The sequence below is a fragment of the Elgaria multicarinata genome, chromosome 7, assembly GCF_023053635.1.
Source record: "Elgaria multicarinata webbii isolate HBS135686 ecotype San Diego chromosome 7, rElgMul1.1.pri, whole genome shotgun sequence".
Classification (NCBI taxonomy): Eukaryota; Metazoa; Chordata; class Lepidosauria; order Squamata; family Anguidae; genus Elgaria; species Elgaria multicarinata.
Window position 1 is genome coordinate 55,119,124 of NC_086177.1, and position 25,404 is coordinate 55,144,527.

The window sequence follows — 25,404 nt, forward strand, 5'->3', positions numbered from 1 at the left end:
ACGGCTCCCTTTTAGCCCTGTGCCCATCAATCGTTGTACTGTTTCATCAAAATTAAACAGACTTAGCTCTTATCAGCATTGGCCCTTTGTTGCACCTAAACCAGCCTGGAATATTTCCATGGAGTTAACACATGTTAAAAGAAAGAAGAAACATGTTGTGCTTCCTTGCCACACCGCCACAGTATTCACTGTTTCTGTTCAAGGTGAAAGTTGTTGTCTGTTCCCGGCAGAAGCTATGAAGACATCAGTGTTTTGCATGGTAGCTATTTTCTCCATTTGGATCTCTGATTTAAATAAAGAAAAATAAAACCATTGAACTCTGGCTGATTTTGCACTCCTGTTTTATAGACGTATGTACCACTGAAATAAATAAGAGCTACTTCTGCCTTTGGATAATTTAGAGTCACAATGAAAGGCAAAATGAAAATGGCCAGAGCTGCTTGTGTGTGTTATGTTTACCCTATGTCTGGAACCAGACAAGTTACAGAAAAAGGGAGAATATTCAAAGTAAGATACCCTGTGTACAAATCTGACATCAGGATGTTTTTATTGATTAATATTCACAATGGGGTGGAGTATGTATAGCCTATTACACAGCTGTCATGTTGCACTTACTCTGGAAAGATAGCCATGCTAGAGAGGTGATGGGTCAACTCTATCTAAGGCCAAACATGACTTGAGTTGTGGGGGTACAGAGATAAGGTGGAAAAAACAAGTGTTTTGTTCTGGCAGAGGGCGTTATCCCTTTCCCAGATATAAATCCCACCCACCTACTCTGCAGTTCTTGAAAACACTATTGGATACTTGCCGGGATATCCAGGAGAAATATCACTGTGACTTGACCCAAAGTTCGTTACGTGTAACACCTTCTTAAATCAGTGGAGCAAATACATAGGATTATATAAAGGAATTATATGCCAGGACTGTCTGTTCACAAACTTTACAAAATTGATTCAGCATGAAAACTTAATAAGATCTAGATTCAGTAACGTTTGAAAAGTGATTTAATTACCATTTAAATTCTCAGTTCTAGCACTCTGGCGGATTTACATGGGAATATAAAGACCCTTGTCCTGGTCTACATTCTCACCTATTTATCTCAGGAACGTATCTGCCTGTGAACATCGTTGTTGCCTGAGCTTTTTGTTTTGTATTGTTCAGTTTCCGCAGGTTCACCCGGTCAAACAGTGTTACAACAGCAGTTCAAGCTGATATGGATTTCCACGAGAACTTTGAAATGTCCATGGACCCTCAAGAGGACCATTCGTATCCTGTGCAGATGTTAAGACAGTATTCTCGAGATGCCAGCACTTCCACTGTAAGCATACAGGGCTCAGGAAATCATTATCATGCATGTGCAGTGGATGACGACTTTGATGCAGATTTTGATCCTTCAATTTTACCTCCACCGGATCCCTGGATTGATTCTATAACGGAAGATCCAATTGAAGCTGTTCAAAGGTCAGTGTGTCAAAGAGATGGACACTGGTTCTTGAAGCTTCTTCAAGCAGAGAGGGAGCGTATGGAAGGTTGGTGCCAACAAATGGAGAGAGAAGAACGAGAAAACCACCTGCCTGAAGACAGTAAGTAATTGAAATACTGATATATAAAGAGACCTTTATTTTATCCCTTTTTGCACCAAGGCCTACAAATTAGAAAACCAAAACACCAGTGATTCCCAAATATGCCTTTGGCTGCTGAAAGCACCACTGTAAATTATTGGGCATCCTTTTATTTGTATCCTCTGATTTCACATCTGTAACTAAGCATACAATTAATCTGAGGAATCATCTAAGTAGAAGGTGTAAGTCTGGCAGGTTTGCATTCCAGTCACGAAAGGTGCTTTTTATTTTATTTTATTTTATTTTATTAAAATTCTGTGACAACCTTTAGCAGAGCTTTGGGAGTAGTTTACAAACACAAGATAAAATACAAATAAAATATACTGTGTCGTCAGAATGCAATCCTAAGAGACTGATGCTCTATAGATGGAGGACTCCGACATTGAAGGCGTGGCAGAATGAACAATGGAGGCATTTTTGCCTCCCATTCTTGCTTTTTTTTTTTACCCCAGCTGGGCTGACAGCATCTTCAGGCATGTAGGGAGATATTTCAATTAATAAAATAGTGGAGGGGGGAGGATTTGACACCCTCTCTCCCAGAGCTGCTTCCCTGATCCAATTTAGGCACTCTGCAATACCTTTTAAGTTTTAGTTTTTAAATTCAGGAGATCCGATCCCAGGACTGTTTTGTCCCCACTCACCCAGAAGACTAAATTTCTCAGAAGACTTTGTTGAGTATTGCAACCCCAGAACACACACTGCCCAGATTTATAAACTCCAACAGCAAGTACTGGAGGCTTTAGATACGAACCTTTCCAAATGGCCCTGTTTTTGCGTGAAGAATGTATTGTTGCTATTTCCTTGCAGAGAGTCTAGATGAACTTCCTACTTCTGTCTCATTCATTCTATGGAAATTACATATTTATTTATTTATTTGTGTTTGCATTCATACAACAGTATTAGGTTGCTGGGAAAAGGTGATGCTTACCACTTTCCCACAACTTAACTGTTGTTTTTTGGATTGTGGTTACACTTGTGCCCCCAACACTTCTTCGAACGGAACTAGTGACAGCCTACAGCTCTCTTTGGCTTACTTGTGCCACTGCTAAAAGTTAAAAATACTCTGCAATTTCAGTTTCACTTATTGGGCCTGTTCAGACAACATGCTGAGCCATGGTTAGACCGCTAACTCTTTTGCAGCAAATAGATGTATTTAAACCATGGTTATGTAGCACCATGGTTAGGAATGGTTTACACAACACAATAAGTCATGGCTCACACAACACACTAAGCCATAATGTTTCGCTCAAAATGCTTACCCACTGTGGCTTAGCTTGTCATCTGAACAGAGTCATAATGTTTAGCTCAAAATGTGTCACCTGAACAAGATCATTGTCTTTATCTCCCCATCCCAAACAGTGTAGTAATTAGAATATCAAACTAGGACTGGGGGAGACCCAGATTCAAATCCCCCACTATTTTAACCCCAGTAAGTCTCTCTCTCTCTCTCTCTCATTAATCTACCTCACAGGGCTGTTGTGAGGATAAAATAGGTGCAGGAGGATAACCATGTGCCACTCTGAGCTCCATAGAGAAAGGGCAGGATTTTTTTTAAAAAAAGGTAATGAATAACGTACTTCCTGGATACAAATAAGAAGGTAAATTAATAATTGGGGAATGGGTCACATTACTACAATTATAAAGTGACACATTTACCATTCCAGCTGCATATCTGCTTAATAATTGTGATTGTTACTGGTTCCTTTTATCACCTGAAGTTGTTGTGCTGCTGCTTCCTGCAGGCTCAGCAGTTTTTCCTATCTAAATTCACCAAATTAAAGTCCATGATAAATCCCAGCATAAAACAACAGGCATTTCGTTGTTTTAAACTGCACCATCATAGACCTTTAATATAGCAATTATGCTGAGATTGTGGAGGGGGTGTTAGGTGACCCACAAATGAATTTTGGGACTTCAGAAGGAGGTTTATTGGATGGACAGTAAACTGATGAGAATTTTGCAGCAAGTGAAGTTTCCTCGACCCCCTGGCAGCTGAGAGAGAGAGAATGCTCCCCCAGAACTTGAAGTAATATGATACAAACTTTTCTCAGACAATGCCCCCTTGTATAGAACAGCTGTCTGGAGGAGATGGTTCAGGGCTGTCTAACAGAGGCTTATATGTTACATAGGCACGTTTGGTATTATCTAGCCGAGAATGAAACTGTCAGATGGGACTGAATGTTTCGAGTTAGGAATGCAATTTGTTGCTGCACATAAAAACAAGCTAGAATGTCAGTGGCTCCGGGCTGAGTTAATAACATCAGGAGATTTTTCTTCGGCTAATTATGCACACGTTTTATCATAGTAAAATTTGCTAGTTTCCGCTGGACTCAGTTATCTGTAATAGGAGTAGTAAGAAAATTAAAGCCAGATCTGTCCGTGCCAATGGTTGAGCGTCAGTCAGTGCTGATTATAATCAACATAAAAGCTGCTGAATCCGTATATGGACACACATCCACCCTGGACTTGTATATGGTCAGATTTTAGAAGTGGTGGTTCCGATCCAAAAGTGTATTCACAGAGTGGCTGGGGCTACACCCACATACACATTTGAAAGCTGAAAACCCTGCTAATCAGCTGTTGTTTGTTTTTGTTTTTTGTAGCATGGGGGTGTTGAGAGCTGAAACTAGCATCCTAACTAGCTGGTTGGCAGGATTCCAGCTTTGTTTAAGTGATACACAGCCCCCAACTGCTGGACTAGTAAGGAGAATTGTGTACTTGCACCTGTTTATTACTGCATTTCCCCATCCAATATGGATTCTTATTTCTATGAATGTGCATTTAATTTATTTATTTATTTATTTGAGGGTTTTTATGCCGCCATTCAGCCAAAAAAGGCTCTCACAGCGGCTTACAAAAGGATTTCTTGACAGTCCCTGCCCACAGGCTTACAATCTAAAAGACATGACACAAAAGGAAAGGGGATTGGGAGGGGGGAGGAGGAGGAGGGGGAAAGGAAAGCAAATTCAGGCACTACAATCTTAGGCCACAGCTAGACCTAAGGTTTATCCTGGGATCATCCAGGGTTCGCCCCTGCCTGAGCACTGGAACCCCTGTGTGTCACCTAGATGAACAGGTTTGACCACTGGATGATCCAGGGATAAACCTTAGGTCTAGCTATGGCCTTAGTTGCAAAGTTCAGCAGTTACAGTTGACGCAGGAGGGAGGGGGCTCTCAGCTGGAGCTGGACCCAGGCACGGTGGAGAGGTGCCTGGCTGCTGCTTCCTCCCTCACTGGTGGCCTCTGCAGTGACAGTTGGTAGCAGGAGGGAGGGGGCTCTCAGCTGGAGCTGGACCCAGACATGGTGGAGAGGTGCCTGGCTGCTGCTTCCTCCCTCACTGGTGGCTTCTCCAGAGACAGTTGGTAGCAGGAGGGAGGGGGCTCTCAGCTGGAGCTGGACCCAGGCACGGTGGAGAGGTGCCTGGCTGCTGCTTCCTCCCTCACTGGTGACCTCTCCAGAGACAGTAGGTAGCAGGAGGGAGGGGGCTCTCAGCTGGAGCTGGACCCAGGCACGGTGGAGAGGTGCCTGGTTGCTGCTTCCTCCCTCACTGGTGGCCTCTCCAGAGATAGTTGGTAGCAGGAGGGAGGGGGCTCTCAGCTGGAGCTGGACCCAGGCACGGTGGAGAAGTGCCTGGCTGCTGCTTCCTCCCTCACTGGTGGCCTCTCCAGAGATAGTTGGTAGCAGGAGGGAGGGGGCTCTCAGCTGGAGCTGGACCCAGGCACGGTGGAGAGGTGCCTGGCTGCTGCTTCCTCCCTCACTGATGGCCTCTGCAGAGACAGTTGGTAGAAGGAGGGAGGGGGCTCTCAGCTGGAGCTGGACCCAGGCACGGTGGAGACGTGCCTGGCTGCTGCTTCCTCCCTCACTGGTGGCTTCTCCAGAGACAGTTGGTAGCAGGAGAGAGGGGGCTCTCAGCTGGAGCTGGACCCAGGCACGGTGGAGAGGTGCCTGGCTGCTGCTTCCTCCCTCACTGGTGGCCTCTGCAGTGACAGTTGGTAGCAGGAGGGTGGGGGCTCTCAGTTGGAGCTGGACCCAGGCACGGTGGAGAGGTGCCTGGCTGCTGCTTCCTCCCTCACTGGTGGCCTCTCCAGAGACCATAGTTGTGGTGATGTTTTAAAACTATGCATTTACCATCCATTCCCCCTCCTCCACATAAATAGCGTGCATTTCAGCTAAATTATACATGCTTACCTTATTTCTAAATACATGTGTTTCATGACAATGGCACCAGTTACCTTGGGAGGTTGTGGTCTCTCCCACACTAGAGGCATTCAAGAGACAGCTGGACAGCCATCTGTCAGGTATGCTTTAGGGTGGATTACTGCATTGAGCAGGGGGTTGGACTCGATGGCCTTATAGGCCCCTTCCAACTCTACTATATGATTCTATGACTTGGTTGTTGGTCGGGTGCCCTCTGGTTAGAATAGTCCTGATTTATTTATTTATTTATTTCCGTGCTTATTGAAGCATAGAGGTAATGCTGCTGTACTGTCCATACTGGGATGGTGATTTAAATTCCTTGGTTTATGAATAGATATGTGTAATATATTTAGATGATCTTCTAATACATTAACTGTCCCCACCTCCCATTGCAATTTAATTGTTTTTAGGATTTTTATAACATTATATACTTATGACACAAGTGCACACACTACAGGCAAAAAAATACAGAATCTTGTGGTACCTTCAAATGATCAAATTCATTATGGCATAAGCTTTTGTGGGCAAGAGCCCATTCATGGAATGTCATCCTGAACTGGCATATATACTCATTGGTGTATGACAGCCTTCCCTAACCTGTTGCGCTTCAGAATTTTTGGACTTCATCTCCCAGCAGCTCCAGCTAGCATGTCCAATGGTCAAGAATTTTGGGAGTTGTAGTCCAAAACATATGGAAGGCTGTTGTGGGGAGAACAGGAGAGTTAGCAGCTGAGTCAGAGGGAAATTAAATGCAAGAAATGAAGACAGTGATAATTACATTAAAGCCTAGATGTATGTAGAATCATTAGAGTGACAATTCACAAAATAGTGTTGAAAAATATCCTGGCTATGTTAGGTTAATTAACACCCTTAGTGTGATAAAAACACATAATCTTAATTCAAGCCACAGATTATAGAACTAATCTGTGGCTTGAATTTCATGTTGGATTCTCCCTTAGAAGTTCCTTTGTCAGCACCAGAGTATCCTGGAAGGCTGAAATGTTCCCGCAGTGGTTTTCGAATATTGCATGTTCTGATGTGAGATTTGTGTCTGTTTACTCTTTTGCACATAGACTGACTTACTTGTCCAATGTAGAATGCAGAAGGCCATTGATGATGGATGATATTACATTGGAAGATGAGCAGCTGAATGAACTAGGGGCATAGACTTCTAAATTACCCGGAAGCAGGGAGGCATGGGACTAAACCTGGGAAAGGGGGTTAGGCTTATTTGTTCACATTTATGTATATATTTCTGTTTATATTTCTGAAAACCATCCTTCATCAATGGATCCTAGAGTGTTTAAAGCCATATATTAAAATAACTGGTACTCAACAAAAATATTACATTTTAATTATAATATTATGATAGTTTACACACTACCCTACCATCCATAGTCCTATGCAATATACCATCCAGGTTGAAGCCCAAGATAAAAAAATCAACAAACTCTTTTTATGAATTTATTATAGTTAACCAGAGGGAGCATTGAAGGGCAAATAACTAAACAAAGCACCAAGGAGAAGAAATACATTCAGGATATGCACTGCTGCCAGACAGGCTGTGAGCTTCATAGAGCTGGAAGGGGCCTACAAGGCCATCGAGTCCAACCCCCTGCTCAATGCAGGAAACAATGTACATGGGGTTCCCAGGTAGTCACTAGGGCTGTGCTCCACTTCTCTTCGGGTCGGAGAAGCAATAGCGGGGCGGCCTGATTCGCCTTCGGAAAAGGCAGAGGAGAAGCGAGTCAGGGGGGCTGCGGATCGAGGCGAAGAGGATCGCCTCAATCCGGAGCTCTGGACGCAGGTAAGTGTGGGGGGAAGAAGACTCATCTGGCGCTGCCACCGCAATCCCTACAGCAAGGGGGGGTTGGCCTACCTGGTGCTGCAGGTGCTGCTGTCCATGCGGCAGCAGCGGAGCCAGGTAAGGGGGCAGGGAAGCGAGAGGCTTACCTGCATCTGTCGCGGTCCATCGCGGGCTTCAATTGAGGCCCCGGTTGAAGCCGGAAGTGAAGGGCAAGGCTGGGGCCTCAATTGAAGCCCACGGCGACGAACACAGGTAAGGGGGTGGGGGTTGTCTTACCTGGTGCCGCCACCATCCATGCGGCAACGGTGGCAGAGCTGGATCACGCTTCACAGAGTGGAGCGAGGGATGGGTGGATCGCCCAAAGAGGATCGGGCCCAATCCAGAAGTTCCGGATCAGACCACGAAGTGGATTGGGGTGTCCGTGCACAGCCCTAGTAGTCACCATTCCAGAAACTAACCAGGCCTAGATCCACTTAGCATCATCAAGGTTGCAGCCTCCCATGCCATCACACTAGATAAGCTGGCTGACATTATTAGGTCCTTTGTGCATGTGTGTATGTTATGTGGCCTGTTGGTGAAGGTGAACAGCTGTTTCAGTTAGGGGGCTGTCTGTGAGCTTGGACAGACCCGCCACCCAAGGGTTGTGAGAGGGAATTATCATTATCCAGGATGGGGTGTAGTTCATTGTTTCATTGGAGTGGCTTAAAATGGGAGCTATATGTGACAAGAAGTGGTGTTCTATCACTTTCTCTTCTAGATCTATGTAGCAGATTATTCCTGAGAATCAGTCTGACATTGTTGATCTCCTTTTTCCCTGGGTAGCAATGTAGTCTCAAAAATATGTGGTGTATCTCTGTAAATTGTGAGTCTCAGTCTGACAAGTCAAAACAGATGCAAATTGTATTGCAGAGCTTGGCTGTAGACAATGGATTTTGTGGTGTGTTCTGGGTGGAGGGTGCAAGCTGAAAGCATGTAGAGGTCAGTAAGTTTCTGATAGAACATGGCACTTATGTATGATTTATGTCATTGTACAGTAAATGCACCTGCTGTAGCTGTCTCAGGTTGAGAGTGGGGTGAAAGTTGTAGATATCTTTGTGGAATCTGTGTTGTCAGATGATATAAATGTCATCAGTGTATCTCAGGTAGACGAAAGGCTTTTGGGATGGGACCTGACATGATTAGTCAGCTATGAAAACGTTGGGATACTGCAGAGCCATTTAAGTAACCTTAGCAAGTGCCGTTGATCTGAAGATACACAGTTCTCCCCAAAGTTGAAATAATTGTGGCTAAATATAAAGTGGCAGAATTTGTTAGCTTGATGTACTGTAGCACCATCAGAAATAATGTTCCTAATAGCTTGTTGACCATCTTTGTTGGAGATGTTGGTATAAAGAGCCACAATGTCCATGGTAGCTGGGATAGTTTTCTCTGGGGAATTGCCAGTGAATGGTAATTCCCTTGGGAAGTTTGAATGTCGCATTCACTTGTGTCTCCCTTGCCATTCTTACTAGATCTCAGTGCCCACCTAGAAAATTGCCTTTTGTAGGGGATAAAACTCACACTTGAGACACGTTTACTTTACCTGTAACAATGCGCTACTCATCTTGACACTCACAGATTCTCAAAGATCCCCTAACCTAAGCAAAACATTGGCTGCTTCTTTGAACAATTCATCTTTGGAAAGTATCAAAAGAGGAAGGAAAATATTTCTAACAATACTTTCATAATGAAAACAGTCTCTTTCAACTTAAATCTGGCAGTGCACAGCCCTACGGGCTTCCTCAGATGATCATGCTCCATTCTCCTGGCCCTACTGCTTTCCCCTCAACAACCAATCATTTGAAGGTTTCCTGGCCTTTGTGTGGTTTTTTTTTTCTATTCTAAAAGGTTGAAATGCTTCTCCTAAACTTTTGTTACTGGCAGTAAGAGTTTTATACTATGACATTTGGCCCCACCCTCCACTGGAATGTGGTCCTCGAAAGCTTCTCCAAAATGGAATCTAGGCCTTGGGCTGAAAGATATTCCGCCTCTCCCCTGGTATAGGAAATCGTTAATACATGACAAGCAGCTATAGAAAGCTAATATCAATGGCTGTGAGCTATGGCTCAGTGGGAGAGCACTGGCTCTGCATATCAAAGGTCCCAGGTTCAATCCATGATATATCCAGGTAGGGCTGAGAAGGCCCCCTGTCTAAAACCCTAGAGGCACATTGAGCTACATAGACCAGTGGTCTGACATAGCTTCCTAGATTCCTGTGTATGGAGATTGAGGGCTCCAATGTCAAAGGGGCGGTGAATCTGCTCTGAGTTTTAGCCAGAACCCATCAAAACTCTAAAGGAGCTGTCCAAGGACGTTCAAATCAGTGCCACCAGCCTCCATTGCTCCTGTGTAGAGAACAGTTTCAGCATTCATATTACAATCAGATGGGAAGTTGTCTCAAATCAGTCACTAAACAGTTGGGGGATCAAGGCATTCTTTCTCTTCATCAATCTCCTCCCCTCCCTCCCCCCAATAGTTTTGGAATATTGGTTTATTCAGTCATTGTTCAACGAAGTATGACAATCACTGCACCACTGAACAATGTATTTTTAAGTAACTTGTCTTACCAGTACAAGCACCCAAGCGATTTTGGTTGTATACAAAATTCTCTCCTGAGACAAAAAGTTAGGAGTTTGCCTCCACCCTCTTCCCCATTCCCCTCCTTTTTTACCCTCAAGATGCCTTGTGAAGTGTCAGATGGCCCAGCTCCAGCTGAGGCAGCTGTTCTAAAGTAGATGCAGTGGGAAGAGTTTTCATAACAATGGGAACCACATGAAAGCTCTCAGAATAACTCCTCCCCACTATTGAAGGTTCCTTTCAGTTGAGTGGTTTGCGCATTAGGATGAATAAAGGACTAGACACACCAAGGGGTACATTTTCAGCAGAGTGCGTAGGGAATTAGACACGCAGCCCTTGCGAACAATAATGGCATAATAGCAGTTGTGTGTAGAATTCCCTGTGCAGCACAGTGGATATATTCCACTTAAATTTTCCAGTTCACAGTTGTTTCCTCTCGGTGTTGATGCCCGGAGCCAGGGAGCAGACTGAAAAGGTCGGTGTCTGCTTGTTATGTGCCTGGAGTTCTTTCCTGAATGTTCCTCCGGGAGGGCTGTAACAGACCTCCTTGTTCACGTGTCACACATTTACACTGCAATCTTATATGTGACTACTCAGAAGGAAGTCCCATTGAGTTTCCATAGGAGTGTTGCATCAATGTTTAAAGTTGTTGTATCCAAAAAGAGGCAAGGTAAAAGTACAAATATAAATCCTTTATTTAAAGTATGCCTTGCAAGGCCAGCATCATAGCCGTATGCCTGACTAAGCCCTCTCAAATGCTATCCTCAATTTCCCCTTACAGATTGCCCAGCCTTCAGCTGGATCTAATCCTTGCTCTCTTAAAGATACAGTACTATACCATCTCCAAATTTCTCCCCCTCTTAAGAAACCTCCATAATCCCACATCCCAACACTACATAACATAGTCCTTAGTCCAAGCAGGTGGGTGTCTGACATGGACTGGCCGTTTTCCTGGTTCACTTCCCAGCTGGTCAGATCCAGCTTCTGGCATAGTCTCTATTGTGGGTGAAAAAGGCAAATCCTCTAACCCAAAATGGGTACCTTCATCATCTTGACGGTCTACTGGAGCAAGATAAGAAACATTCCACACACGTCCATCCAAAAGTTTATATGTATAAGGTCCTTTTCCCCCAATAATTTTACGAGGAGATGTGAATCTTTGTTCTCCCTTTCATAAAATCCCAGGTTTCTTAACTCGAACACAGGAGTTGCACTGGAATGTTCGTTCCTTAGCACCACGACATCCATCTGTATATACTTTAGATTTCCTTTGTTTCTCTTTAACTTTCTCTCTCATCTCAGATTCCAAAGGTCTATCTGGTCTAAATTTTAACACTCCAGCCACATTCAATTTTGTATGCATCTCTCTGCCATGCAATAACTCTGCAGGTGACCTCTGTGTTGTTGCATGCTGTGTAGTTCTATACACTTGCAAAAAGTCAGTGGTGAATGTTTTCCATGCTTTCCCTTCTAACTTCGCTGTTTGTAAACTCTCTTTCGGGCTTCTGTTGAACCTTTCAATCTCCCCATTAGCTTGGGGGTAATACACAGATGATCTCCAATGAATAATATTACGTTCTTCTAAGAAAGTTTCAAATTTCACTGAAATGAACTGGGCTCCATTATCTGAAACCAGTTCTTTTGGATTTCCTTCTCTACTAAAAACAGTGGAGAGGAAACTAATAACTGTAGCTGAGGTAGCTTGAGATATAAACGCTACTTCTGGACATTTACTATAATAATCAATTAAAGTGATAGCATAACAACAATCAATTGGAGCACCATCAAAAGGTCCTACAATATCAATTGCAACCTTTTCCCATGCAGCATCTGGAAGTGGAACTGGCTGTAATGGTGATATACGTGTTATTGCTATCTTATCATGTAATTGACAAGTAACACATGATTTTATAGCTGCTTCTGTTTGAGAGTCCATTCCTGGCCACCAATACAAATCTCTCAATCTTTGCTTAGTTCTAACAATCCCTTGATGAGTATCATGTGCCAAACTTATAAATATAGACTGCAATTCCTCTGGCACAAGTAAACAGTGTGCTCCCTGTAACACATACCCATCATGGAAAGAGAGTTCGCCATGTATTCTAAAATAAAGCAACAAAGCAGGTTCAAGCTTTTTCTTATTACTAGGCCATCTACCTGTCAAAAATTCCCGTAACTTTTGTTGAATTGGACACGCCAAACATGCAGCTAAGAATTGCTCTTTTGTAACTGCATTAAGTGCACTAGTAATGATAGCAACTACTTCTTCATCACTTTCCAATGAATTCTCAGATGATGACAAAGGCAAATGGGACAAGCAACCAGCAGTCACATTTTTAGTCCCTGGTCTATATTCCATTTCATATGTAAAAGACAGTAGTTTTGTTGACCATCTTGCGATGCGATTTCCTACTCGACCTACTCCCTTCATGGTTAACAATGTTGTCAAGGGCTTATGGTCAGTACGCAGTTTAAATACATGGCCCCATAGATATGTTCTCCAGTTTTCTGTAGCCCAAACACAAGCAAGCGCTTCTTTTTCAATAGTTGAATATTTCCTCTCAGCTTCAGTAAGTGCTCTTGATGCAAATGCAACAGTCTTTTCCATCTTATCCTCATGGAGCTGTGTAAGTACTGCACCCAGTCCATAATCAGAAGCATCCATTGTCAAAATTATTGGTAATGCAGGATTAAAATACAGCTCAATACAGATTGCAAATTACTTTCATGTTCCTCAGGAGTATTTCCAAACACAATAATATCGTCCAGATAACATTGGACCCCCTTTTGCTTCTTAAGGATTATTGACATCATCTTTTGGAAAGCACTAGGTGCTGATGCAAGTCCATAGGGGACACATTTAATCCATCATGTGTAATAAATGCTGTAAGATCTCTGCTATCTTCATGCAACACAACTTGATGGTATGCACTCTGCATACCAAGAATCGAAAACATCCTTGCTCCCCGAAGTTCTGCAAAAACTTCTTCTATATGTGGAAGAGGATGGCTATCAATCACCATAGCTTTATTTGGCTCCCTCAGATCTACACAAACACGAATATCACCATTATTCTTCTTTGCCACTACTATATGTGAAACCCATTCAGATGAATCCACCTCCTCAATAACATCTTGTTGCACCAATGTCTTAATCTCTTCAGAAACAGCATCTCTAACTGCAAATGGTAAACACTGTAACTTCTGGCATACAGGTATCATATTTGGGTTCATTTTAACTTTATGGACAAACCCATGTGCACAACCAAGTTTTCCTTCACTTTGGTCTTCCAACACAGCTGAAACTGATGTTTGCTCTACAAAAGTACTTAACTGGGGAGGAACAACATGCCCATCAACTATTCCAAGATTCAATGCAGCAAGTACATCTCTCCCAAGGATAGAAGTACCATCAGGAACAATGTAAATCTCTGCAGATGCACAACATTGCCCAAAAGTTACTTTTACAGGTAGACATCCACATACAGGAATTTGGTTCTTCAGATAACACACTAACTGCATTTTTGGTTTCATAAGTGGTATATCCCTGAAGTAATGGCGATACAATGATTCAGGTAATATAGAGACTGCTGAGCCAGTATCCAACATTAATTCAACATCCTTTGATACTCCTGTAACAGAAATATTAACAGTACACATGATTTTTTCTACTGTATGTGTGGAACTAGTCCTGTCCACACTCAAAATAGTAACATCTGGTATTGTAACTACATGTACTTGCTGGTTATTACGACGACATACTTTAGCAAAATGTCCCGGTTTTTTGCAATAATTACACTGAACATTCTTAGCCAGACATCCTGAGTGACTTGTAAGATGTTGTGATTGCTTCTGCCAGGGCTGCCTCAATTTGAGTTGCAATTGTTATTGCTTTCTCTAATGTAAGATCTGTTTCTAGGAGTAAGCGTTCTCGTATATGAGGCAAAGATGTTTTCTCAATTAGCTGGTCTCTAATCATCTCTTCCGCCATATCTCCAAAGTTACACGAGCTCATTAAGTCTCTCAAAGCAGCAGTATACTGTAACACCGACTCCCCTGGTTTCTGCTCATGCTGACGAAATTTGTAGTGGTTAGCTACCACATTCACTTTTGGCATAAAAAAGTTCTTTAAAGCTATACATGCAGTCTCATATTTATTGTCAGCAAGTGGAAGATTGTAAAATATCCATTGTCCTTCAACTCCCAAGCAATGAGTAAGCAACGCACATTTTCTTGCTTGAGGAAGTTCCTTATCTCTGACTGCCAACAAGTAGTTTTCAAACATCCGAATCCAGGCAGGAGGCTCACCTGGACTCTGAAGAAAAGGTGCTAGTGGGTTCAATGATAAAAGAGCCATTCTTTGTCACCAAAAAGTTGTATCCAAAAAGAGGCAAGGTAAAAGTACAAATATAAATCCTTTATTTAAAGTATGCCTTGCAAGGCCGGCAGCATAGCCGTATCCCTGAGTAAGCCCTCTCAAATGCTATCCCCAATTTCCCCTTATAGATTGCCCAGCCTTCAGCTGGATCTAATCCTTGCTCTCTTAAATTTATTTATTTATTATTTATTTATTGTACTTATATACTGCTCTCATAGCCGGGGCTCTCTGGGCAGTTTACAGAAATTCTAAAATTAAGATAAAAATGAGTATACATAATTTAACATTCTAAAACACAGAACATACACACATAAAGCATTAAAAACCGTTAAAAAACTAAACATGTGGGTGATTAAGATGTGCCGCCATATGCCTGGGCAAAGAGGAAAGTCTTAACTTGGCACTGGAAAGATAGCAGCGTTGGTGCCAGGCGAGCCTCGTCAGGGAGATCATTCCATAGTCTGGGGGCCACCATCGAAAAGGCCCTGTCCCTCGTTGCCAAACTCCAAGCCTCTCTCGGAGTAGGCACCCGGAGGAGGACCTTAGATGTTGAACGTAGTGACTGGGTATATTCTCGTTGGGAGAGGCGTTCCATCAGGTATTGTGGTCCCAATCCATGTAAGGCTTTATAGGTCAAAACCAGCACCTTGAATTGGGCTCGGAAACATACAGGCAGCCAGTGCAAGCGGACCAGGGCAGGTGTTATATGGTCGAACCTTCTGGTTCCCGAAATCAATCTGGCCGCTGCATTTTGCACAAGCTGCAGCTTCTGAACCATCTTCAAAGGCAGCCCTACGTAGAGCGCATTGCAGTAATCTAACTTGGAGGTTACCAGAGCACGGACAACTGAAGCCAGGTTATCCCTGTCTAGATAGGGGTGTAGCTGGGCCACCAACCGGAGTTTGTAGAAGGCACTCCGTGCCACTGAGGTCACCTGAGCCTCAAGTGACAATGATGGATCTAAAAGAACCCCCAAGCTATGAACCTGCTCCTTCAGGGTGGGTGCAATCCCATCCAGAACCGGTAGAACACCCCCCATCCTGTCAGCGGAGTCACCTACTAACAGCATCTCAGTCTTGTCTGGATTGCGTTTCAGTTTATTAGCCCTCATCCAGTCCATTGTCGCAGCCAGGCACCGGTTCAAGATACAGTACTATACCATCTCCACAAAAGTTTACTCAAATTGTCTTCCAGCAGCTTATTTTTGCTTTATTGGCCAAAAATTGAGCTTTAGTTTCTGAATTTATAATTTTATATATAGCCTCACTTAAAAACTTACAGGTGCAGCCTACTTTTGTTCTCTTGTCTTTTTTATTCTATTGGGAGAGCGCAGTAGAATTTTCCGTAATTCATACCCAATTCCAATGTCATATTTCATCTTACAAAGACTTGAGATTAGATGCGTGACATAGGGCAGAAACTAGAACTTCAACCCCCAGAAGCATGGACAGGAGTTGAAATGTGAAGTGCATCGCTTTGGGTAAAATCAGCCCAAAACATTTTGCCATCATAGACACCTCCAGCAGCTGTAATCCAACAGGTGTACCCTAGGAGCCCTTGCGATATCACAGGATATCCTGGAGCCCATTTATCAAATTATGTTCCACAGTTGCCAATATAAGTGTGTAATTCTACAATTGCATCCTAGCACCTGCCATTAGGAGTGTGTCCCTTTCACTGCACTCTGCATTCACTTCCTCGGGGCATCCCCAAAATATACTGCCTCAAGTATTCATTTGAAACATTTGTGCAGGTATATCAGCTCTGAATACGGGTACTTTTGTGATTCCTCTCAAATCTTATTTCTCACTTTAACTTTTTAGTGATATTTTGAGAGTAGTGCACACAAAACTTTTTCTAGCCAGGAACATCACGTCACACATCTGAATGGCCATGAAAACATAATATGCTGCGCATGTCAACAGGAGTCAGAGAGTGGAGCACAATGGGCTTGAGCCTCACTTTCCTTTCATGAACAGCATCAAGTTCACGTTCATCGAACTGGACTTTCCAGACTCCCCCTTCCCTCTGTGCTCCCCTCAAAACTGCTTTTTGGGTGATGAGGGTCCTTTGGGGATGGTGTAGGATAGGCTGCAGGGCAGGAATCGTCTGCTCTCTTACAAGAATGGAGGAGCACGTTAGGATCCAAGCCACTGTTTCTACTACCTGTTTCATAGTTTAGTTTCATAGGTATATCTGGTTTCTCCTAGGCTTCAGAGACCTGTTTGGTTTGGCATTGTAAAGAATTGACTTCTTTACAGAAATCCATGTGTTTGGATAATGTCAAGTCAAGCAGATCTCAGAAACCTAGGCGAATCCTGGGGGGAATCTGCACGTCGTTCTGAAATCGCTTCTAAGTGCGATTTCACCCCAGTGCGGCGTGAAAGCGAGCGTGTAACTTGCCTTTTGAAGAGCCGATGAAGAGACGTCCTTCCTGCCGCCTCCACCCACAGACCTCCTCGCCGACAGGCGAGGAGAGCTCGGCTGAAGAAGGCGGGGTTGAGAGCGGAAGAAGCTCTCCACCCCGCCTTCTTCCCCCGAGCTTTCCATCCCAGCCGGCGAGGAGGGAGTTGGGTGGCGGCGGCGGCAGGAAGGACGTCTCTTCGTCGGCTCTTCAAAAGGCAAGTTACACGCTCGCTTTCACGCCGCACAGGGGTCGCTTAGAAGCGATTTCAGAACGACGTGCGGATTCCCCCCAGGCAATATGAAAAAGTACCTTTAATACTTTTTCAAATCAACATGGAGCAGCAGAGATAATCAGTAGCATCATAGTTCCAGATTCAGTCTTTCACATTCTTCGAACTAGATAACACTTATTCATTCTCCAGGTGGCTTTGTGACAATAGATGGATTTCCAGCATTTGATTACATGGATGCATCATGGTAATGTCTACCAGTCTTTCCTTACGTTTTGCTTCTCCCCCCACCCCAAGTTCTAGGTAAAATTCGAACTGCGGTTGGCAGTGCCCAGCTTCTCATGGCTCAGAAATTTTACCAGTTCAGAGAACTCTGTGAAGAAAATCTGGTATGTAACATTATGGCACAATGTGATAACTATATTCAGATGTTAACTCAGTGTGATTATGCTTTCCTAGGGGTTGTATATGTAATTTGATTACACTGAATGGGTTGATTTTTCACAGATACTTAAAAAAAAATTGTTAAGATATTTTAAAACTGTGATTTTGATTCCTAAAAGAAAGAAAATCCCCCTTTGTTGGTACTTCTCATCTAAATAGCAATATCACGTATTCCTTGTTATTTAGTCCATCCATTTATACAGCATACTGTAGTCATGCTTTTCTCCACATCCACGTAGGCTATAAGTATACTTTGCAATGAAAACCAAGATTATTTTTTTTCATAAACCTTGCTGGCATGCAACAACCTAATCCTGAAGGTTTTTATAAGTGTATTTCTTTCATTCTGTAATTGTTACCTTTTTATTGTATTTCAATGTATTGTTACATTGTTTAAATCAATTTTAATTGTGCCTATAAGTCGCTTTGAGTGCAATTTTTTGGTAGAAAGGCAGGGTACAAATCAAATAACTAAATGTCACCTTTTTAGGCTATCTCACAGTATTTTTGTGCAATTCTGTGCAATTTTCATTAAGGGCCTGTCTGAAAGATAAATTCACATGTAAGGTTCTCTTTAGGTCACAGATTGCAGCAGTACTTTAAAAAAAAGTAGGTTTGTGGCAGGAATTAGGTTTAGGGGACCTGTTATCGGTGAGATAGATCACTAACCTGTTTGCCCTGGCACTCTAGTGAAAACAATATTATTTTTGACATAATCCCACTCGGCTGGCACACAAAAAATGCAAGACTAGCAGGCACTAGCCGTAGCTATTTTGTCACCTCCTAAGGGCTCCACTCATGGAGAGAATGGAGCAGGGAAATCTGATTTTGCCAGACCACTGGTAGATCCCTAAGTCTGAATCCAACCCATTACCTAGAAATAATTTAAAAAAGCACTGCGGCCCTTACTTCACGGTGCCAAGTTAGTGCTGCCTCCCCCCCAAACCCCCGTGGTTTTACTCACCCAGGGTGGCATCGGGTAATCCCGACACCAAGGAGGGAGCTCAGGTTTTCTGTCAGTCATCCGGGTACCGGAGCCACCCCTTGCCCTCTTCCTAGTGGAAAGCGACCAATCACTGGATTGGCCCTGGAACGAGGTCAAAGGGTGGAAGAGCTGTACTGACCTCACTACTACTGAAAAAGTAGGGATAAGCCCCTGACTTTTTCAAAGTGCATCTTCACGGAAAAGCCTCATGGTGGTTGTGAATCAGCAGCTGCATCATAATAACGGACGCAGTGCAGATTTGCAACCACCACTGGGCCTTCCCTGCGTATAGATAGCTCCTGGGACTGTCTACATAGTATATCCATCACACCTTTAATGGTACAGGAAGGACCACGCTGATTAACTCTGAATCAAACAATACCCTCCCTTATTATAGAATTCCCTTTGAAGATGGGAAGATTTGCATCCTTTCTTTGGTTAACTGTATCCAGGATCACCTAAATCCTAATAAACTTTAAGCACTTTTTTGGAAGTGAATGGAAATCCATAATGCTAAGACGGTTGATTCATTCAACTCAACGTCATTAGATAAAGATAAAAAACTGAATATATTAGGCAACTTTTTCAAGTATTTCCACACACAAGACAAAATAATTTTGTCATGCTTTTTTCCGTTCTTTTCTGTTGTACAGAATCCCAATGCACATCCGAGACCAGCCTCCCAGGATTTAGCAGGGTTTTGGGATATGCTGCAGTTGTCCATAGAAAATATTAGTATGAAATTTGATGAACTTCATCAGTTAAAGGCCAATAATTGGAAACAGATGGATCCGCATGACAAGAAGGTAGAACACTGTCGATTTTGTATGCTTCATTTAAAACCCTGCACAAATATTGGACAGATTAAATAGGCTGCTGCATACAGCACTGATGTTAAAAACATGAAATGGAGCTCATATCAGATTAATTTCATTGTAAAAGACAAACAATGTTTACATAAGAATCACCTGGGATATGATCTGTAATATGTTTCAGGCATATTTTTAAGGCAAACTTGTTTCTGTGAATTGAATAATGGGACTGTGCTCATTTGTCTTATTATACTTAACGTATAATCATATTAGATAATCAACTGTTGGAAGGAACTGCCTCATATATTGATTCTTACATTTTAAATAAATAATATAGACAGCACAAAGTGCTGCTTAGCATAAGAGTTCTGTTTACTAAATGCACTCTGAATTGTGTGATTAAGTAAACGAGGAAAGTACTGTAATCATCACCAACTTGATAACCAGTACCCATTCCCATGGATAAATGTATGGGTATTCTCAAACCTAACCATCATAAAAGATACATGGTAAATTTCTCATGTCATTGCTTTAGTTTGCTTATTTTGAGGGAGACCTCATAACTGGTTTCACCTCACGTATTTCATTCAATACAATCTAGCTCTGAAACATTAACTAGGATGGTAAATCAAGCCTCTGCTGTGTTTCCTAGAGTAAGCTGGGTTTTATTTATTTTTTATTGTGCTTTGGCACATTGCTTTGTTTGTTTGTTTGTTTCAACATTTGTGTCAGAAACAGATCTCGGTCAAACTGTAACAAAACCATTGTTTCCATGCACGAGATGCATCAGAATCAATAAGTGCTTAAAAGTTGGGACGTAGCCCATCAAACTTCCATTAGCATCTATAAGAACAGATGTAACTTAAATTAGTTAATATGAAAATAAATATCCAGATGATACAACAGAAGTAGTGGTGTAAGCCTTGGCAGGAAAAAATGGAAACTCTGGGTAAACATTTGTGTTCCTTTTCTTTTCCAGAACCCAAAATGGGGAAGAGAGGATGTTTTAGGGGGGAATGGAAATTCTTCCCTAAAATGCTCCCACAATGAAGTGTAAAATAATGTAATATTTAATATACTTCTGCCTTCTTGTCCTTAATAACATTAATTTACCCACAAAATTTATATGAAGCCAACGTATGAAGGGGTTGAGTAAGTTTAGCAGAGTTCCACTCATGCTGGAGAAAGAGGGTGCAGGGGTGAACTTTATTATTCCTCCTTCTCTCTGCAGCTCCCTGTGTCTCCTGAAAAGCAGCTCTGGAGAATGTCCATAGCAGTATGATCAATGATACAGCGGGTTGTAGGGGCAAAGGGGGATCAGTGAAGATCACCTCCCTGCCTCTTCCCTCCAGTGAGGAGCCTCTGTCAGATCCTGGTGCATTCTATTAATGGGGAGGAGCCCCTTCCATTCAGTAATTGGCCAATCTGGATCCAACCCAGTTTATGCGAAATTTCATTTCCAGAAGTATGTGAAGAGCAAAGAGCAATTCAGAATTGGGTGCTGTAGATTCTTCCAGACACAAATACTGACTAATCTTTGCCTTTTCATAAAAGAAAAGCACAGGTTCACTTTTACACACTGTAAACAAGTGTCTGAAGAAAGGAAGGGCAAATTACTCTGCCATTCCCCCTATTGTTTATGACATAGTTGTTCTTACTTATTTTTAGTTATAAGGCCTGTTCAGACAACATGCTAACACTCTTGTTTAAACCTTGGTTAGGAAGCCACCATTGTTAGGAATGGTTCACCCAACATGCTAAGCTATAATGTTTAGCTCAAAACGGTTAATCACCGTGGCTTAGCACCACTTAGACCCATCTGAACAGGGTCACAATCTAGCTAGTTTTCTTTGCAGTTACTACATCTGTGCCACTTTTGAAAACAAAGTTGGTGCCATTAGTACAGCATTCTGATACCTTCATGTATTATTTTCGGGCCAAAGGATATATGCAGTTCAGTAACTATCATGTAATAAATATTTCAGTTTTTGCCCAAATTTCATTTTTTTTCCTGAAGAATTGGGATTTCACACATAACTTCGATATTTTCAAATACATTGGGCAGTATCCGATGCTGCTGTTCCACTTGCGCAATTGATGTCATGTTAGCATAAGCAACCTCTAGCACCACGCCAATAGCGTAAGGAGGCACGGCAGTTTCCCATAGTGTTAGGTTTCTATTTCCAGCATTAAGAAAATATTGCTTTAATGAAAAACTGTCCCGCTCAACAAAAGGAAGCATGTTTGTTTGTTTTTTTAAAAAAGTATGTTTCTACAACTTGAAATGAGAGAATAAAGGGTCTGTGGTGCACAGTTACCAAAGTACTGATAGGATAATGCTTAGGGTCTTAAATTAAATTAACTGTTAATATTCCATATTTAAACAAAAGATGGACAATATTTGTGAACATGTTTTTTTTGTATTTGTGCTTGTTATCCTTTGTTCTAAGCTTGGGTAAAGAGCATAGATCACTCTTTGCATGCAAAAGAAATGTAATGTTTTGAACTAATTCATTTAATTTAAAATGACCTTACAACTCAAGCAATCAAAGCTGTTTTGATCTACAATGAGAAAATTAGAATGAAAGGCCATGCAGGGTTGGTTTTTTTAAAAAAAAAAAAAAAAGTAGGGGCTGCAGATATGCACTTTTTATTGTAGTGTCCTGCAGTCATACATTTGTAACATACATTTTTCTCTGAAGATACCTACCTTTGAATATATATATATATATATATATATATATATATATATATATGTATATATATATATGTGTGTGTGTGTGTGTGTGTGTGTGTGTGTGTGTATATATATATCATGTGTATATATATACCTCCTCTCTTTGCTAACAATGTTATCTTTGGATGCCAAAGCAATGATTAATGTATGTTCTTAGAATGATTTTTTTAGTAACCTCCACCAGCTTTTGAGTTTGTAATTAAATTGTTAACTTCCGGTGCTAATTCAGCATAATGCTACACTTTAAAAAGCACTTTTATAGCAATACCCAAAGAGTGTATCATCTTACCAGGAACAATCGCCACTAACTACTACATGCTCTTTTTCATTTTGTTTTTAAATTCTTGCTGTGATAACAAACATCAGCCTGCTAGTTCATATGATTGTGTGAAATATATCCGTAAATCCTCAGTGTTGTAAGCCCATTTAGTCTTGTGTATGTATACTGTATATAAGGAGGGGGGTTAAAAACCTCATTATATGTGTCTTTCATAGCTATTACACATTATTATTCTAATATGCTGAGTCAACTTTATTAAGAAACCCCAAGTTTTTTATTAACTGTTGGGTGATGGGTGAGTTAATTATACAGCAGCTTTCTAATATCTTAGATTTATGACATTGTATTAAGCAGTGATACTGAGTTCTGTTTAAGATGCTCTCCTTTCTAATCCCTGGTACCAGGAAGAGGAGTTTAGATTTCCCAGAGGGACCCACATGCCATGTTTTATGGCGGGAGCTTCAGCCCTTTTCGGCACCAGGCGTGTTGCTGATGCACCGTACCCATGGAGAACTAGCACTGCTACCAGTGCCATCCTTTTTTCTTTTTCTTTTTTGCCTTAAGATTATGTTATTTTCATGAGTCTTTGAATATCGATGAAGAAAAAAAAATACAGATAAGAGCTAACAAACTTTAGGTAAAAATGTGTGTTCTAACTCCTGACCTGTCCTAGTTTGTTTTCATCTCCCTGTTTTTTTGTTTTTCGTTTCCCCCTGAGAAGCTGTATAATGTCATTAACCTTCTGCTTTGATCAGGAGAGAAGGGCCCCTCCTCCAGTGCCAAAGAAGCCATCGAAAGGTCAGGTGCCACTCATACGGGAACGCTCTCTGGAGAGCTCACAGCGTCAGGAGGCCCGGAAACGGCTGATGGCTGCCAAACGAGCTGCGTCTGTCCGTCAGAACTCAGCCACTGAAAGCGCCGAAAGCATTGAGATTTACATCCCCGAAGCCCAGACCAGGCTATGAAGGGATCCAACCAAGAGGACTCTTAATGGCAAGAAACATCTCTTGTATAATCTGCCCTTCTAGGTCCATGCTCAGAGACACCAATAAGTATTTGTATCCCCCACTCCCTTTATCTCTCTCTCTTATCTCCCAATGAAGTAACACTTCTGTGGCGTAGTTGTCAATCCTCCAAGAGGTTTTCGCTAACACCCCTTGCTTTCCAAAGGTTCGCCCATGTCAACCTAACGCTTTGTCAAATGTACCGATGCTGCCACCTCGCCTCATGTAAAGACTCCCACAGACACACAAATGAACACTCTTGCGCGCACACACACACATGTACAGTAGATGCACCAATTAATTAATTCTTGGTCCTTAAAGCTAGTCTGTTATCTAGTGTACAGCAATATTAAATTATACAGTATTTTGGAAATCCAGTATTGCAGGGTAAACCTTTAGGATTCTGTTGTCTTCCTCATTCATGACAAAAGAACTCCAGCTCAGAATTCCTTCTTGATATGACTAGTTTTTTAAAAAAACAGATGGCACACATTATTTCGTTCCTCAGAAACCACATCTTCTCCCTTGACAAATTGGAAGGAGGTGGGGAGATAGGCATGCCGCAGTAGAAGTTGAAGTGTGTCTTGCAGATGAAGTGTAAATGATCCCACGAAGAGAGGCCTGCAGCTGCACAAACTGCCTCATTCTTATTTCCTCAAGTCTCACTTTAGAATCTTTTCTGATCAGCAGAAGGGTATAAAATTGATCTTCCAAGGGGGGTGGGGGTGGAAATCTGTTTTTTACGAGGCAATAAAAATGGAAAATTGGGGCAATAACGTGGAAAGATGGCTGGATGTTAGATTAAGGGAATATTTTTGTCCAACTAACTAGGAAGAATGTTTAAGATTGAACTATATTGTCACTTCCTGTTGTAATGGATGGATTACATCAGTTGTTATTGTTGTTTTAAAAAGGTTAAAAAATAGCCTTGGTTTTGTTGATCTCCTAACCTTGGTAAGACTTTCAGAGTTTGCACATCTACACACAGACATTTGTTGCTGAAATGCTGTAAAATGAAATATATGTTTGTACGCTACAAGGCAGACTGCTTACATCAAATGCTTCATACCTTCTCCTTTGGTCTCCTCTTTAAAATAGAAAAGACTTAAATTTGTAGAATCAAAGAATTGCTGTAGAATGGCAGCTAGAGAGGAGCATCCTTTTCTTTGCAGAACTGTTTTGAAGTCCATGCATAATTGTACTCTCTCTGAAATCAATGCTAGTAAGCAATCCATGGAACAGGATTGGTGGGCAAACTATCTGATCATACTATGCCGTCTTTACACCAACTATTGTAAGAGCATGATGACTTGTTAGACACCACAGAGTTTTAAGGATGGCATCCAATATCCTACTAGCATGCATGACAAAACACAGATATGATATGAGCCCTGGTCGTAAGCCACTATAGAACTAGCAGATTATGCCCTTGTGGAGCTGGTGGGTTCTGTTGCAAGGTTTGGTCTAAATCCTCTTGCCAAAATCAATTGTGACACTCTCTGTTGGCTCAAGTCAGTAAATTATGGATGTGGGCTGCATATAGTCCTTTTTCATTAGTATTCTCCCAAGTGCCATGCTAAGAAATTTGGCTCATTTGTTGTTCGGAGCATAGTTTTCCCATGTGGGCACCCATGTTGAACATGGCAGGTAGTGGCCCTCATTTGTCACAAGATCAAGAGAGATCTTTATTCTGTAAACAAGAGATTCTATGGCAACAAAGTACACAGATTGACTAGATAATTTATACTCTGCATCTTACTAGAGTTGGCTTTCAGTGCCCTTACTGTTAAAACATTCCAACTGTAGAACCCTTAACTGCATGGTTTGCATAATTGTGCAGCTTGCATTGCAAAATATCAGAATTTACCATCAAAAAGCTGGCCTTT

General features: G+C 42.0%; 1 protein-coding gene across 1 annotated transcript in view; it reads left to right on the forward strand.

The window, feature by feature from the left end:
• The window catches only part of DLGAP1 (DLG associated protein 1), a 166,447-nt gene extending 142,029 nt beyond the window's left edge, over positions 1–24,418 (forward strand). Inside the window, exons 7-10 of the mRNA XM_063130592.1 lie at positions 1,162–1,583; positions 17,554–17,645; positions 19,339–19,491; positions 23,270–24,418. Coding sequence (XP_062986662.1) covers positions 1,162–1,583; positions 17,554–17,645; positions 19,339–19,491; positions 23,270–23,479 — 877 coding nt within the window. The 3' untranslated portion in view covers positions 23,480–24,418. The remainder of the gene's footprint in view (positions 1–1,161; positions 1,584–17,553; positions 17,646–19,338; positions 19,492–23,269) is intronic.
• Positions 24,419–25,404: the final 986 nt, after the last annotated feature.